The sequence below is a fragment of the Equus przewalskii genome, chromosome 4 (genome assembly GCF_037783145.1).
Source record: "Equus przewalskii isolate Varuska chromosome 4, EquPr2, whole genome shotgun sequence".
NCBI classification, from domain to species: Eukaryota; Metazoa; Chordata; class Mammalia; order Perissodactyla; family Equidae; genus Equus; species Equus przewalskii.
The window spans coordinates 88,984,755-89,001,692 of NC_091834.1; the positions used below are offsets into that span (position 1 = coordinate 88,984,755).

Genomic DNA, 16,938 nt, shown 5'->3' on the forward strand with positions numbered 1-16,938 from the left:
AAACCGCTGGCCTCCAGAGCACCCTCCAATGAGCAGGCACTTCAGCCCCTAGCCTGCCTCATGACTATCTCCAAGGTCCAGCCCTCCTTGACTTGGAGGGCAGCTGCTAACACCCCAAGAGAGCAGATCACAAGAGCAGAGCAAGAAAATCACAAAAGCAGGCAGGAGAAAGCACCCCTCCCCCCACCCACCCAGCACCTGGCTCTAGTGCCTGGGATCTCAGCTGAAGGCAGAAACCTCAGAATACGCACCTCTTGACCCCCACCCAGTGACAACAGGCAGTAGCTGTGACCAAATAACACCAGAAAGCGAGAAAACAGAGCCATTCCCTCTAGCAACATCAAACATTATATCAGATCTGTAGAGCAGAGAGCAAATGACAAGTACCCAGAAATCAGTCTGGAGGACACAGAAATATGTAATCCAACTGACAAAGAATTCAAATTAGCTATCATCAAAAAACTCAACGAGTTACAACAGAATGTAGAGAAATAATTCAACAAGTTCAGGAGCTACTTCACAAAAGAGATTGAAACTGTAGAGAAGAGTCAGTGAGAAACGTTAGAGATGAAAGACACAATGGAAGTAATAAAACAAAGTATGGATTCCCTGAACACTCGAGCAGACATCATAGAGGAGCATATCAGCATAGTCGAATATAGACATGTTGAAATGCTCCAGATAGAAGAGGAGAGAGAACTAAGACTAAAAAGAAATGAAGAAAGTCTCCAAGAAATATCCGACTCAATTAGGAAATGCAACATAAGAACAATAGGTATTCAAGAAGGAGAAGAGAAGGAGAATGGAGCAGAAAGCTTGTTCAAAGAAATAATAGCAGAGAATGCCCCAAACCTAGGGAATGAGATGGAAATTCATGTGGAAGAAGCTATCAGATCTCCTAAATATGTCAATGTAAAAATACCTACTGCAAGGCAGATAGTAGTGAAACTAGCAAAAGTGAATGACAAAAAACGAATACTAAGGGCAGCAAGGCAGAACAAAATAACCTACAAAGGAACCCCTATCAGGCTTTCAGTGGATTTCTCTGCAGAAACCTTACAAGCTAAGAGAGGCTGGGATAACATATTCAAATCTTTGAAGGACAAAAACTTTCAGCCAAGAATACTGTATCCAGCAAAAATATCCTTCAGATGTGATGGAAAAATAAGAACTTTCCCAGGAAAACATAAGTTAAGGGAGTTTGTAGCCACAAGACTCCCCCTACAAGAAATTCTCAAGAAGGCCCGCATACCTGAAAAAAAAAAAGAGAGAGGGTTTACAAAGCACAGAGTAAGGAGACAAATAGGTAGACAGAATCAGAGCAGGATAGGAAATACTCAAGTATAGCATTAAAGACAAAGGGAAGGAAACCACCAAAAACAAAGATAATCTTGTCATTTTAACCACAAACTCACAACACAAGATGGAATAAGATGTGAGAAAACAACTTAGGAGGGGAAGAAGCAAGGGACTGAATCGGTTTAGTCTAAGGAAATAAGAGGCCATCAGAAAAGGGACTATCCTACCTGTGAGATTTTGAATGCAGACCTCACGGTAACCACTAAACAAAAAAGCAGAAGAGAGACACAAATAATAAATAAGGAGAAAACAGAAACACAACATAAAAAATTATATAACTTGACTGGTAAGCCAAAATACAAAGGACGAGAAACAAAGGAAATGCAGGAGAACCAGAAACCAAGTGATAAAATGGCATCATTAAGTCCTCATATATCGATAATCATCCTAAACATAAATGGATTGAATTCTCCAATAAAAAGACACAGAGTGGTGAGATGGATTAAAGAAAACATCCCCACAATATTCTGCCTCCAGGAAACACATCTCAGCTCCAATGACAAACACAGGCTCAGAGTGAAGGTATGGGAGACAATACTCCAAGCTAATAGCAAACAAAAGAAAGCAGGTGTTGCCGTATTTATATCAGACAAAATAGACTTTAAGACAGGTAAAGAGAGAGAAAGAGGAGCAGTATATAATGATCAAAGGGACATTCCATCAAGAAGATATAACACATAAGTATCCATGCACCCAACACAGGAGCATCAAAGTACATAAAGCAACTATTAACAAACCTAAAAGAAAATGTTAATACAATAACGGTAGGGGACCTTAACATTCCACTCACATCAATGGATAGATCAACCAGACAGAAAATCAACAAGGAAATAGTGGAATTGAATGAACAGCTAGACCAGTTGGACTTAATAGACATATACAGAACACTCCATCCAAAAACAGCAAAACACACATTCTTCTGAAGTGTGCACAGAACATTCTGAAGGATAGATCATATGTTGGGAAATAAGGCAAACCTCAACAAATTTAAGAAGATTAAAATAAGAATCTTTTCCAATCACAATGCTATAAAGCTAGAAATTAATTATAAGAAAAAAGTTGAGAAATGGACAAAGATTTCGAGGCTATACAACATGCTGTTGAACAACCAATGGATCATTGAAGAAATTAAAGGAGAAATAAAAAAAATCTGGAGACAAAATGAAAACATACCGTACCAACTCATATGGGGCAGCAAAACATGTATTAAGAGGGAAATTCATCACAATAGAGGCTCACCTTAATAAACAGGAAAAATCCCAAATAGGCAAGCTCAAACTACACCTAATTGAATTAGAAAAAGAAGAATAAAAAAAGCCCAAAATCAGCAGAAAGAGAGAAGTAATAAAAATCAGAGCAGAAATAAATGCTATTGAAACAAAAAAGGCAGAAGAAGGGATCGATGAAACAAAGAGCTGGTTCTTTGAGAAGATAAATAAAATTGACAAACGTCTAGCCAGACTTACAAAGAAAAAAGAGAGAAAGCTCAGATAAATAAAATTAGAAATGAAAGAGGAGAAATAACAATGGATACCACAGAAATACAACAGATTAAAAGAGAATACTATGAAAAACTATATGCTAACAAAATGAACAATCTAGAGGAACTGGATAAATTCTTAGACTCTTACAACCTCCAAAAGCTGAGTCAAGAAGAAATAGTGAATCTGAATAGACCAATCACAACTGAAGAGATTGAAACAGTAATCAAAAGCATCCCAAAGTATAAAATCCCAGACCAGATGGCTTCCCTGGGGAATTCTACCAAACTTTCAGAGAGGATTTAATACTTATCCTTCTTAAGCTATTCCAAAAAATTAGGGAAGACAGAATGCTTCTTAAAATATTCTATGAGGCCAACATCACTCTGATAACAAAGCCCGACAAGGACAGCACAAAAAAGGAGAACTACAAGCTAATATCACTGATGAACATACATGCAAAAATCCTCAACAAAATATTGGCAACCTGACTACAGCAGTACATCAAAAAGATCATACATCACAATCAAGTGGGATTTATACCAGGGACATAGGGATGGTTCAACATCTACAAGTCAATCAATGTGATAGACCACATTAACAAAATGAGGAATAAAAATCAAATGATCATCTCAATAGATGCACAGAAAGCATTTGACAAGATCCAACAACAATTTATGATAAAAACTCTGAACAAAATGGGGACAGAAGTAAATTACCTCAACATAATAAAGGCCATGTATGACAAACCCACAGCCAATAAGATACTCAATGGGGAAAAACTGAACACCATCCCTCTGAGAACAGGAACAAGACAAGGATGCCCACTGTCACCTCTCTTATTCAACATGGTACTGGAGGTTTTGGCCAGAGCAATTAGGCAATAGAAAAGAATAAAAGAAATTCAAAAAGGAAGTGAACTCTTGCTGTTTGCAGATGACATGATCTTACATGTAGAAAACCCTAAAGAATCCATGGGAAAACTATTAGAAATAATTAACAACTACAGTAAAGTTGCAGGGTACGAAATCAACTTACAAAAATCAGTTGCACTTCTAGACTCTAGTAATGAATTTACAGAAAGACAATTCAAGAATACAATTCCATTTACAATCACAACAAAAGAATAAAATATCTAGGAATAAATTTAACCCAGAAGGTGAAGGACTTATACAATGAAAACTATAAGACATTATTTAAAGAAATAGATGATGATATAAACAGATGGAAAGAGATTCCATGCACATGGATTGGAAGAATAAACATAATTAAAATGTCCATACAACCCATAGCAATTTACAGATTTAATGCAATCCCAATCAGAATCCTAATGGCATTCTTCACAGAAATAGAACAAAGAATCCTAAAATTCATATGGTGCAAGCAAAGTCGCCAAATTGCTAAAGCAATCCTGAGAACAAAGAACAAAGCTTGAGTCATCACAATCTTTGACTTCAAAATGTACTACAAAGTCATAGTAATCAAAACAGCGTGGTACTGGGACAAAAACAGACGCACAGACCAATGGAACAGAACTAAAAGCCCAGAAATAAAACCGCACATCTACAGACAGCTAATCTTCAACAAAGGTGCCAAGAACATACAATGGAGAAAAGATAGTCTCTTTAATAAATGGTGTTGGGAAAACTGGACAGCCACATGCAAAAGAATGAAAGTAGGGCATTATCTCACACCATACAAAAAAACTCAAAATGGATCAAAGACTTGAAGATACTATAGGTAGCACACTCTTTGATATCAAACTTAAAAGGATATTTTTGAATACCATGTCTTCTCAGACAAGGGAAACAAAATTAGAAATAAACAAGTGGGACTTCATCAGACCAAAGAGCTTCTGCAAGGCAAAGGAAACTAGGATCAAAACAAAAAAACAACCCACCAATTGGGAGAAAATATTTGCAAATCATATATCCGACAAGGGGTTAATCTCCATAGTACATAAGGAACTCACACAACTGAACAACAAAAAAATATACAGCCCCATCAAAAAATGGGCAGAGGATATGACTAGACATTTTTCCAGAGAAGATATACAGATGGCCAATAAATACATGAAAAGATGTTCAACATCACTAATCATCAGGAAAATGCAAATCAAAACTACATTAAGATACCACTTTATGCCTGTTAAAATGGCTATAATCACTAAGACTAAAAATAACAAATGTTGAAGAGGGGTGTGGAGAAAAGAGAGCCCTCATACAGTGCTGGTGGGAATGCAAACTGGTGCAGCCACTATGGAAAACAGTGTGGGGATTCCTCAAAAAACTAAAAATAGAATTCCCATATGACCCAACTATCCCACTGGGTATGTACCCAAACAACTCAAAATCAACAATCCAAAGTAACATAGGCACCCCTACGTTCATTGTAGCACTACTCACAATAGCCAAGACGTAGAAACAATCCAAGTCCCCATCAACTGATGATTGGATAAAGAAGATGTGGTGTTTATATACAATGGCATACTACTCAGCCATAAAAAAGACAAAATCATCCCATTTGCAGCAACATGGATGGACCTGGAGGGAATTATGCTAAGTGAAATAAGCCAGTCTGAGAAAGACAAACACCAGATTGTTTCACGCATATGTGGAGTATAAACAAACACATGGACAAAGAAAACAGTTCAGTGGTTACCAGGGGAAGGCGGGATGGGGGTTGGGCACGGGGGTGCAGGGGAGCACTTTGTGGTGACAGACAAGAAATAATGTACAACTTAAATTTCACAATGATGTAAACTATCATGAACTCAAATAAAAATAAATAAATAAATTTAACATCCAGAAGCCACAGCAAGAAGAAAAAGCCATATTAACTCTGTGGAGTGAGGGGACAATTCTGTTCTGTCCTTCACCTTCTCCATCCTTCTTTCTCTCACCAGGTGGACAAGATTGTGGACCAGCTGCAGCAGTTAATGCAGGTGTATGACTTGGCTGCTCTTCGGGATTATTGGAGCTACCTGGAGCGTCAGCTCTTCAGCCATTTGGAGGATATATATAGACCCACCATCAACAAGCTGAAAAACAGCCTGGTCTGCTTTTATCTTGTCTACACAATCCAGGTGCCTGTTGGTACAGGGATCCCTTGTGGAGAGAGTTCTTTGATCCAGAAATAGATTTTCTTTTAACCCCTAGGGAAGACTCGGTATGTTACTCTGGGAAAAGGTGAAACAGTCACAGTGCAAGTTATTTTTGGGGTGTTTTCCTGTGTTTTTCCTTCTCATCTGTAGATCATCTGACTTGTCCTCCTCTTTCCTGATTCCTCTCTTGTTTTAAGCACGTAAGCCTGGGTGGTGTTTTAAAGAACATAAGTAGCTGGGTTAAAGTTTGAGTAATAAAGGTTATAGCTGACCTGGGGGAATAAGTCACTTAGATTATTTGAAAATCAACCATGAGTTGATTTTTAGAATGGCATTTATCATCAGCACTTCAGTTTAAATTAGCTTCTTTGAAATTACAAGGAACTTGAGAAAAAAGTAGATTTCCTTTATTTTTTTACTTTTTATTTTTGCTGAGGAAGATTCACCCTCAGCTAACATCCACAGCCAATCTTACTCTTTTTGTGTGTGAGCCACCACCACAGCATGGCCACTGACAGACGAGTGGTGCAGGTCTGTGCCCAGGGATGGAACCGAGGCCACTGACATGGAGCACACCAAACTTAACCACTAGGCCACCAGGGCTGGCCCCATTTCCTGTATTTTATGGAGTTTGTAGATCATGTTTGGCCACTTACCAAGCATCTCCGCAGCAGGCTGGTATCCAAAGGCTCTGTGTTGTGCAGTGATGAAGAATCTTACCTGTGGACTTCTGTCTCTTCCCCCTCCTTGCTCCCTCCTCTGTCTTGGCAGACAAACAGAAATGACAAGGCTCAGGAGTTCTTTGCAAAGCAGGCCACAGAACTCCAGAACCAGGCCGAGTGGAAGGATTGGTTTGTCTGCCCTTCCTGCCATCCCCAGACACCAATCCCACCTTTGCCACCAACTTCTCTCGACAGTGGGCTGACACTTTCATTGTGTCCCTGCACAACTTCCTGAGTGTCCTGTTTCAGTGCATGCATATCCTTTCAGCTGCCTGGGGCTCTGGGCCCAGTCTGAGGCATCTAGACAGTGTGATCAGTGGCTGCTGCTCTCAATGTAGTCATTTCTGTGCAAAATGCCCAAGGATCATTGTCTTGTGAGGAGCTGCACAGATTGTGGTTATTTTTGTCACTCAGCCAGGGAATCGTAGGTCTCAGAGCTGATGCTCTGCTGCTGAAGTAATAGCTGTGCCTGGGGACAGGGACTGTCATGGCAGTGGGGTGTTAGTGTTGGGCTCTGAGAGGAGCCCTCACCCAGAACTGACACAGGGGTTGGTAGGCAGCTGCTTTTAGTGAAACTGCCAGCCTCCAGAGCACCCTCTCTGGGCATGCCCTCTGCCCTGCGGGAGATCGCTTGCCTTTGTTGGGGTTGGGTAGCAGGTGAGAACACTTCTTGGGCTGGAACTTCCTCCCTGTGATGGTGACCTCAGTGTTCTTCAACTTTGCAGAAAACAGAGCAGCTTTAAGAATAGATGTGTGGATACTTGAGAGAGAACGTAAATAATTTACAGCCTGCCATATCTACCATTTTGTCCTGGAAAGCCTGCGATCCCCAGGCCGAGACCAGGGCATCCTCTGTTGCTCATGCTCTAGGCTAGAAGTCTAGGGGAGGAGAAGGGAGTCTGGTTTGAATGGGGCTGCCTGGTGAGGCACTGATAAATTGGGCGTGTGGAGGCCCACCCCCAGAGGCCGTTTGGCCTCCGAGAGGACCGTCTTCTGGGGGCAGTAGGAAGGGTGCCCTTTCCTTCCATGTTGTGGGTGATCATTGATTCCACTTGCTCATTCCAGGTTTATCTGTTTCTCTCCCTCTTGCTGCTCTTCATGCTGAGGGCTTTCAATAGAAACTAGCAGGGGGCTCATCCCAGAGATGGTTATGTCAAGACTACATGGGACCTCTAGGGAAATTGGAAATGTCACTCCAGATCTTATCAGTAGAAGACAGTGCCCTGCAAACCAGGCCACACTCATTCCAGCCACAGTCTCTTCCTCAGCACTGAGGCCCTGCCTGCTGTGTGCCCCTCCTGACTGAAGCTGTCTGAGATGGTTGGGAAAGATGGACACCCTGACCCAGAATGTGGATGTTCATGGGGTGGCGTGTGGCCAGCCCTCCTGCCCAGCTGGTAGAGCAGCTGGCCGTCTGCCTGCAGAGCCACTGGCTGCCGGGCTCACTTTTAGCCGAATGTGGCTAAAGCTTAGACTGGCTGTGAAGCCCACTGTATTCTGGCTCTTTACTGCTGGTATTTGGCAAAAACCATTCAGGTTTGGATTTATGTCCTCTCTGTGGGCTGGCTGGGCAGATTGTCATGTGCCTGTGAGTCTGTCTGAATGAAATCAGGCCAGGCCCAGCATCGGGGGAGAGACTTTTCGTAAAGCCGTGAAGAGCCCACAGCACCGAGTCTGTTCTCTCTTCCCCGCGTCTCCTGTTCAAGGATGTGGCTGCTGTGTCAGGAGTTTGGGAAGGACTTTTAATCGTTTCACAGGCAGGCTTATTCTTTAACCTTGTGCACCAGTCCCCGTGATCCTGAACTTCGACGCGGAATGCCAGAGGACCAGCCAGGTTCAAGAAGAAAATGAAGTTCTGCGCCAGAAGGTTTGTTCTGAACAATCTTGCTGCTTGGGAAGTGCTTCTGCTTCTCGTGTGTGAGATAGGGTAGTGGCAGTGGAGGGCTGATCAGTACTGGAAAGCACTGATGTCAGAGGAGCGTGTGTCACCAGGGAGTCAGTGTTGGGGATTTGGGGGCTGTAAGAGTCTCTGAAAACCAGATGCGAGGTTCATATTATAAGTCATGTGTGTAGCGTGAACAGCATAGTAACAGTAATGAACTTCGAAGAGGAAAAGACTGTATGTGCTCATGCCTTACGACTAACCTGTTTTCATGTCTATTTTGTAACCCGAGTCCTTTTCCACGTCTATATTGTTTACAACCCAGATACAGCTGTTCTGCTCAGCTCTGTGTTTCTCTAGTCTGGTAAAATGGCAGAGCCAGGAGACCCACGTTTGCTTTTACATTTTGTCTGAGGATCACTTTTCTGTCTGGAAAGTAAGATATCCTCAGAAAAAGGAGAATTATAAGCTGTTTAGTTTTTAGAGTTTTTAAGATTTTTGGGTTTGGGTGTGTGTGTATAGTTTTCTTCAGGCAAAAGATGAAAAATGCTGAACCTGTTACCACCTACAAACATAGCTTCCTAACCTTCCACACAAGAGGGGCCAAGTAAAAACTGAAACACCAGGCTTATGGCCAGGAAAGGGTTTCTATTTTTGGGTGACAACAGCCAGGAGATGAGAGTGAGTCCTCAAATTTGTCGCATTTCATTTCAACTCCCTGAAAGAGGGGAAGCAAGGGGTTTTAAAGATTTATGAGAAGTGTGGCTGCTTGTAGATGTAGGGGGTGGGGGGTGCGGGGTGGGGTTGGAGTCAGTGGCCTTGCTGGTCATAGCTTTCCCACTAGCCTGTATTCAGCCTTGGGAGGCTGTATGCAGGGAGGAGGAGTTGATAAGGAAATTTGCAGGTAGGTAACCTTGGCTGTTTGTCTTCATGGCGATAGTGGCTTTTGGAGCCAGGGAGTAAGCAGGGAAAGAGTTTTTTCGTTTTAACCCCACATGTGCTGAGTATAATGTAGGGGAATTGATACATGAGTATGCTGTTGTTTAATCTCCACATATTTATGAATTTCTTAGTTTTCTTCTTGGAATTGATTTCTAGTTTTATTCCATTGTGATGCTTGATATGCTTCCAGTCTTCTTAAATTTATTAAGACTTGTTTTGTGGCCTAACATATGATATGTCCTGGAGAATGTTCTATGTGCACTTGAGAAGAATGTGTATTCTGCTACTTTTGGATGGACTGTGCTATAAATGTTCATTAAGTTCATCTGATCTAATGTATAGGTTAAGTACAATGTTTCCCTTTGATTTTCTGTCTAGATGATCTCTCCATTATTGAAAGTGGGGTATTAAAGTCTCCTAATCTTATTGTATTGTTGCCTGTTTCTCCCTTCAGTAATATTTGCCTTATATACCTAGGTGCTCCTATTTCAGGTGCATAAATATTTACAAATGTTATATCCTCTCATTGGATTGACCCCTTTATCATTATATAATGACCTTCTTTGTCTCTTATTACATTCTTTGGCTTAAAGTCTATTTTGTCTAACATAAGTTTAGCTACCCCTGTGGAATTCTTCAGTCTAATTTGCCCTCTGGATGAGTAGATATGGGGAGGACTCAATGGATTTATGTAATGAGGGCTGGCACCCTGCAGTCACATCCCAGGGAGTGAGCACGGCCCCCCTGGGGACCATGTGAGGGACGCCGTGGTTACATAAAGATGACCTCTCTGTCATCAGTTGTCTTGACCACCTTTTGCTTCTGGGAAGGTAAGAGAAGTCTTCTTCTAGTTTCTAAAACTGTGGAACCTCTTCAATGTTCCATGGACCATGGGATACCTCTCAAGAATGGCCAGAAGCACAAAGAGAGGGCCTTGTCTTAGTTATGTTATTTAGCTCCAGGATTATGACATTTCTTCTTATCTTTTCTATTCAGCATCACTTTCTTCCAAGTGCTCCCTTCATAGTATTGCTTTCTTCAGGTTTCTCAGAGCATGGGGTTTCCTGTCAGATCTGGGTGTGAATTCCTGCTCTAATAAGTTCTCCCAGTGTAGACCAAATAACAACCTCTCTAAGCTTCAGTTCCTCATGTTAAAATCATGTCTTCCTCTTTAACGGAATGTTTGTAAGGTTCTTAGCATGGTGCCTTATAGATGGTAAACATTCAATGAGTAATATATATTGGGCCTATCATTGTGATTGTTGTTGGTTTTCTTCTTAGGTTTATTTCTTTGGGCTTGACTAAGAATCCTACTTCTCCCAAAATAAGCCGAAATTCAGAGAATCAAATACTCTCTCTAGAAGAAACATCTATTATAAGCGTAAGTAGATGCCACTGGAGGTTGCCTTGGTCAGAAAAACAAAAATAACAAATACCCTGTAGGTCAGCCACAGTTAGGCTCCAGGTAAACTGATCATCCTTTAAAATTTCCTTTCTTAACTGTTCACATGGCTCCAAGGTCCCAAGGAATCTATGTTAATCAGTTTGAGTTGTTTAGTGTTAACAAAAAAAAAAAAGTAAAAGAACTAGAAAGCAACAAGCAGACTGTGGTTGAGTTTATTCTCTTGACTTAGGTCTTGTGTAGAGATGGCTTGTGAGGAGGTTGGTCTCAAGCCTGAGTGGCTGTTTGCTTCATATCCCTTTGCTAAGAGTGTAAAACAAAGGATGGGGGAGGCAGTGTTGACCATCACAGTTTGTGGGAATAAAGTTGGAAAAAGGCCAGCCAGAGAATCTGGAAAGGTGCTGAGGTGACAGCTCCTGTTAAGAAGGCTCTAGATTAAGAAATTTCTCTCCATGGGGGCAGAGTAGGGGTTATTAATACATTTGCTATAACCTTGGTTGACCTTATCACTCTTGTTACGAAAAAGAGCCAGAAGATGCCAGTTTCTTTCCTGTCCAGTTTATCTTGCTCCAAGTTGCTTGAATTTTCAATAATTTCTGTTAAGAATTTTTGGTTGCCTAGTGATCATTTCCAAATACCTCAATATTTGTTACATCAGCTGGCTTAGTCATACACTTGGCCCAAAACAAGAGAGGGTCTTGTGTTCCTTTTTCCCCCCAGGTTGTATGTTGCATAAATATATATTTCTTTGTATTGCCCAAACATACAGTTGATAATGTTTCTAACACCAATCATAGGGCCTGACCTGCCTCATACTCATCACTTAGTAAGTGCTGGTCTCCTGCCCCGTAACTAAAGGGAATTGTTCCGATCAGATGAAGGAGATAGATGTCTGTCTACCTCCAGGTGACAGCTGTGGCAGGCTGAGGGGTGCAGGTGACCTGTCTTCTCGTGACGGGGACTAGAGAACAGAGAGGAGGGGTCCAGACTGCTCGTGTTTCACTCTTGCCCTTGCCCACCAGCTGAGATGGTAACATTTTAACTCCCTGCTCAGCACAGCCAGGGGACCCTTACCTGGGAGCTGTGGGTGGAGAGGCTACCCCTGGGCTCCTGCTCCCTCCTGGCCTGGTGTCATGGCCTGGGCACAAATGGCAAGAGACTTCCCAGCCTACTGTCTCTCCCCCTAGACCGCTAAGGGGAAGGAGCCGGCGTGTGGGCCCAAGGACAGGAAGAGCCTCTTCAGCGGGCTGGCCACAGGGGAGTCCAGCTGGTCGCAGCACCGGCAGCAGCACCTGCAGGATCACGGCAAGGAGAGGAAGGAGCTGCTCTCTCTGACTCTGCAGGTATGGCTTGGCCTCTCACGCCCGCCACACGGACAGCACGTGGCTACTGTGGAGGGCCGTGGGAAATGGAGGGGGCGTGCAGGGCCTGCTCTCACCTCTCTTGATTTCTGCTGCTGTGTAGAGCGTGGTTTTGCCTAAGTGGGTCTAATTGCTTGTGCTTTGGCTGTTTTGCTGATATTTTGCCTGGCTCCTCCATGGTCCCTTTTCCCAATATAATATTTCCCTAATTGGGGCCATAAGATGCCAACTGAAAGTGTTCCCACAATGTGGGTTCTGTGATTGAATTGGTTTGGGACCCCTTGCATACAGCGTCCTCCCCAAAAGTTAACTGTGCATGTTAATAGCAGCATGCCGCACGCTCTCAGTCTTGGCAGAGAGACACTTGTTTCCCTTGGTTTAACCCAGAATCCCCAAGACTTGCTTGATCACAGGAGCCTGTCTTCCTGCACCGCCTGAGGCCCATCTGCTAAAGTGGCGGCCCTGAAGGCCATGTGCCCACACAATGTCGTACGGCGACCCAGGCCCTTGCCATGCTGCCCCTGAGCCTCCCCTTGCTGCTGAACATGGCTCAGGGTCTGCTCTTCCTGGTAGCATAAGCTGCCTCCATTGTATCAGATGCTCTGGATTGAAGACAACAAGCCCAAGGGATTTACTGCCTGTGTCTCTTGTCTGTGCCACCTTGTTGATCATTTGTCTCCTAATTGGGGCTACTTGCCTATTTTAAAGGCATTTCTGCCCCTGCCCAGCCCTGTAGTGGTTCTGGTTTGATGGTAATAGACCCTGACACTCCCATCTCAGATCCTTCTGTTCTGGCAGGAGCTGCAGGATTAAAGATGCACCTGAGCTCAGCCCCTCCCATAAGGCTCCTTTCTGAGCTCCGAGGTCTCTGTGCTCTGTTATTTTTTACCATAGAACTGCTCTTCCTGTGACCCAGAGGAGCATCAGGAGCCACAGGGTGGCAGAGGTTGGCTGATGCACCGGCCTGGGTTATGTCTGGGTGAGCAGGTAGTGATGTGGCAGCCACCACTTAGTGCACCAGGAGGCGGAGACCAGGGCAGCTGCGGACCCCGGGGTGGCAGGGTATGTGGGGTGCCCTCTGGCGTCTGGCCTTGCTCTGCTCCGCTGCTGTCCTTGGGTGGCCATGTTTATGCCTGGCCCGTGGCCTCAGCCTCTCAGTCACCCCCTCCCAGGAGGAGGTGCTGGTTGGCATGGTGGAGTACTCGTGAGGGCCGGGCTTACCTCTGATTGACCCGGCTTCACATCCACATCCTACCCCTTGCAGCTCGTGACCTTGGGCAAGTTACTGACCTTCTGCAGCTTTCCGTCTTAGTTTCCACGGCTGTACAATGGCGTTAATGATGGGATCTCAGATGGTTTTGGGGAGGATTAAGTGAGAGAATCACTCATACTCACACGGCATGGGACACACAGTAGGCACTCACTAAGTGGCTTCTGTTGTAATTGGCCTGTGTAGGCACTGTGTATCCTGAGCCCCATCAGCCCTGACAGGGAGGGGCGCCGGTGACCCCTCCTCCCTTAGCAGGGCCTATGTGAGGTGCAGGGTCTCTAGAAAGGGGCCGTCGGTGAAGCGGGCCCCTGCCTTTCCGGGGGTGAGTGGGCACTGTTCTGGCAGTTCAGAGCTCTCCTCTAGGCTCTGAGACCACAAGACCTCCCTCATTGTGCTGTGGCCTAGCGTTCTGGATATCCCATTGTGTGTCCCCGGAGGAGGTGAGGCCGAGCCCAGAGCAGACCCGTCACAGTGACTTGTCCCACTTTGTTTTGCACAGTGTGCAGAGAAGAAGCCTGAAGCCAGTGGCCCAGAGGGAGAGCCCTGCCCAGAGCTCCACGTGGAGGCGGCGGAGACGCTGACACGGGCCTCCACAGCAGGCCCTGACGGCGGAGGGGTCCACCCCGAGCAGCCATTCACTGTGCTGGGCCAGGAGGAGTACGGAGAGCACCACTCCTCGATCATGCACTGCAGGTGGGTTCGGGTGGGGGCGAGGCCCACCAGGGAGTACACTGACCGGGGTGGGGGCTGGTCTTTTCGGGCTGTGCCTGTGAAGGTGTGGCAGGCAGGAGGATGGGGGAGAACAGAGGTACAGATGGTGGGATGGTCCCAGAAGGACCGTGGTCACCCCTGAACAGTCAGAGGAGGGCACGGCAGCTGTCATCGGGGGTCCTGCTCAGAGCTGCTGTTGGCCTGGTAAACCTCTCCATCCTTTCTAACCATGGGAGTCTGAGCTTTAGGAACAAGTTACCTCTTATTTAACTCAACTTTAGACTCACTCAACTTTAATTTGCTTTATGTGGGTACTTTCAGGTAAATATTTGATATGGTAAATATTTTACATGGTAAAAACCTGCCCTTTCATGAACAGACCCTCCTGGGGTGGACAGAGGGTCGGTGGGTTCCTTGCTTTGACAGCCCTGATGGGCTCCGGAGCTGTGAGGCTGGAGGCTCTCAGTCTCCAGAGCCTGCGAGTGCTGAGCACGGGGCCGGGGACATCTTGCCCACTGTCCTGTCCCCAGGGTTACCCACAGGGCTCGGCAGACAGTGGCTGCTTCATAGGTAGTTCTTGGACAAATGAGTGAGTGAATATTTCTGGAAATCGTCCATGCCCATCCTTGGTGTGTAGGCAATTGGCGATTATTTTTTAAAACAATTGGCAAGTCAGAACAGCCATCATCTGGATGTTAGCTGAGGAGGTGGCCGACTGAGGCAAGGATGCTACCAGCTTCCCTCTTTCTTTGGCCTTAGAGTGGACTGCTCGGGCAGGAGGGTCGCCAGCTTAGACGTAGACAGGGTCATCAAGGTGTGGTCCTTCAATCCCATCATGCAGACCAAAGCGTCCTCCATCTCCAAGTCGCCGCTGCTCTCTCTAGAGTGGGCCACCAAGCGGGACAGGCTGGTGAGTAACGTCTTGCCTCGTGCTCGCTCTGCGATCTAAGTGACGAATTCCCCAGGGCTCTCCACCATCGCCTCTGGCACCACAGGCTGAGTTGAAGCAGCCAAGCTAGGCTGCCTCCCTTCTCTCTCTCATTGGGAGTTTGGGGACCACACATCCAAGACTGTCTCAGCAGGCTTCTGTCTGGGGGCGACAGGGAGGGTACTGGACTCACAGAATTGAAATTAGACTGCGGTGGGGCCTGGAGAAAGCTCTCCGGTCAGACGGCACAGGCCATCTTCCTACCTGTGGTGGTCTGGTCCCCTCTCTATCTGCCCTGGGAGGGACCCGCTACCTTCCTGTTCTCCCCCATTAGCTCCTGTCGTCTGTCCGCGTTTCTAACAACCCACCACAAACATTCTCAGCGGCTCCCACCTGCTGCTGAGACCTCTCGCTGTGCCAGCCCCAAGGGAAGCAGCTTCAGCTGTGGGTGGTGTCCTGTCTCGTTACAGGTCTAACGCAGTCGTGTTAGGAGAGTCTTCCTCCTTCTGGACTTTAATATTTGCGATAGGATCTGTAGTTAAGCAGGCAAAGTTGATTTATAGTTTTTTTCTTTCGTTGTGTTCATTTTGAGGGGATCATAACAGGCCCCACATGGGGAAAACCTTATTTTTTTGTAATTTCTGACAGCTGCAGGAATTATCTGCAGGAGCTTCCCCACACCAGTGTGATTTGCCCAGTGAATGCCGAGGTCATAACGTGGGTGACGCTCCTGGGAACACCCTCAGACCTGCCTCTGGTGCTTTCTTCTGGCGGTACTCGTTATTACCTTTGAAGCTTTTCACCATTAAATCACAAATTCCTGAAGGCAAGGAGAGCTGCTTCTGCTTTTTCTAGAGGCCTCCACAGACCCAAGCTGAAGCTGTCTCCAGAACACGCACACGGGGCAGTGACCCAGGCCCGGGGAGCACCAGGGCCGGGACCCAGGGAGGTGGTGGGGGAAGTCAGGAGCGAGAGGGAAGGTCTGGAACAGCTGGGATTTCAAACGGAAAGAAAAGGAGGGCAGATCAGAGGGTCTTCTTTAGTCAGCTAGAACATTCCCACTACTGCACATCTGAGCTGATGCCTCTCTGCCATCCAGATTTCTTTTGTGATTCTGCTTGTGTTCAAGATCAGCTCTCATGTCTTTATTAGATTTCAAGGAGGTCCTTTTTAGCCAGATTTCACTGATCTACCTGGAGAAGTGCCGGGGCCTCACCCCTGCAGCCTGCCCGGACTGGTCCCTCACAAGAGGGGGCCTGGCCCACAGTGGTCCTGCCTGACCAGCCTGACCCCGGGCTGTTCTTCACACCTCCCACGCTTTCTCATTCCAGCTCTTGCTGGGCAGTGGCATGGGGACAGTGCGCCTTTATGAGACGGAAGCCAAGAAGAGTCTCTGTGAAATCACTATCCACGATGATATGCCCAGGTGAGCTGTTGGCCGGCCCCCACTCACTGTGCCCTGTGGGCCTGGTCCTTTGCTGAGCCTCTTGCCCTGTCTCCTGTAGCAGGGCCCAGCCTCAGAGGCATAGCTCATCCTTCCTCTGTGGCGGGTGCAGTGCTGACCAGCCCCACGTGTGTTGCAGAATCCTGTCTCTCGCGTGCAGCCCCAGTGGGGCCTCTTTCGTCTGTTCGGCTGCGGCTCCGAGCCTCACTTCTCAGGGGGACTTCTTGGCCCCGGACATTGGCAGCAAGGGCACTAACCAGGTTCCTGGCAAGCTGTTGCTGTGGGACACGAAAACCATGAAGCAGCAGGTACGGGCCCTGCCCCTGGGGTCTC

At 45.9% G+C, this 16,938-nt stretch overlaps 2 protein-coding genes across 13 annotated transcripts in view; one reads left to right on the forward strand and one right to left on the reverse strand.

Moving 5' to 3' along the window:
• Positions 1 to 5,741: 5,741 nt before the first annotated feature.
• LOC103541784 (WD repeat-containing protein 91-like) overlaps positions 5,742 to 16,938 on the forward strand; it is a 49,617-nt gene continuing 38,420 nt past the window's right edge. For 3 of the 8 annotated variants that reach the window (XR_011539620.1, XM_070617808.1, XM_070617803.1), the window contains exons 1-9: positions 5,742 to 5,925; positions 6,715 to 6,921; positions 8,450 to 8,532; positions 10,771 to 10,870; positions 12,079 to 12,234; positions 14,022 to 14,215; positions 14,993 to 15,143; positions 16,493 to 16,587; positions 16,667 to 16,913. Coding sequence is in view for 7 of the 8 variants with exons in the window: in XM_070617808.1 (XP_070473909.1) it covers positions 8,513 to 8,532; positions 10,771 to 10,870; positions 12,079 to 12,234; positions 14,022 to 14,215; positions 14,993 to 15,143; positions 16,493 to 16,587; positions 16,667 to 16,913 (963 nt within the window). In the remaining variant the exon portion in view is untranslated. Of the gene's footprint in view, positions 6,071 to 6,647; positions 6,922 to 8,449; positions 8,533 to 10,770; positions 10,871 to 12,078; positions 12,235 to 14,021; positions 14,216 to 14,992; positions 15,144 to 16,492; positions 16,588 to 16,666; positions 16,914 to 16,938 lie in introns of all 8 variants that reach the window. The other 5 variants (XM_070617806.1, XM_070617809.1, XM_070617805.1 and 2 more) reach the window with 3 other exon arrangements.
• Positions 14,521 to 16,938, reverse strand: part of LOC103541785 (solute carrier family 23 member 1-like) — a 60,104-nt gene continuing 57,686 nt past the window's right edge. For 3 of the 5 annotated variants that reach the window (XR_011539613.1, XR_011539612.1, XR_011539610.1), the window contains 2 exons: positions 15,555 to 15,693; positions 14,521 to 15,113 (listed from right to left, as the gene is read on the reverse strand). Coding sequence is in view for 2 of the 5 variants with exons in the window: in XM_070617790.1 (XP_070473891.1) it covers positions 15,067 to 15,113 (47 nt within the window). In the remaining 3 variants the exon portion in view is untranslated. The remainder of the gene's footprint in view (positions 15,114 to 15,554; positions 15,694 to 16,938) is intronic. The other 2 variants (XM_070617790.1, XM_070617788.1) reach the window with 1 other exon arrangement.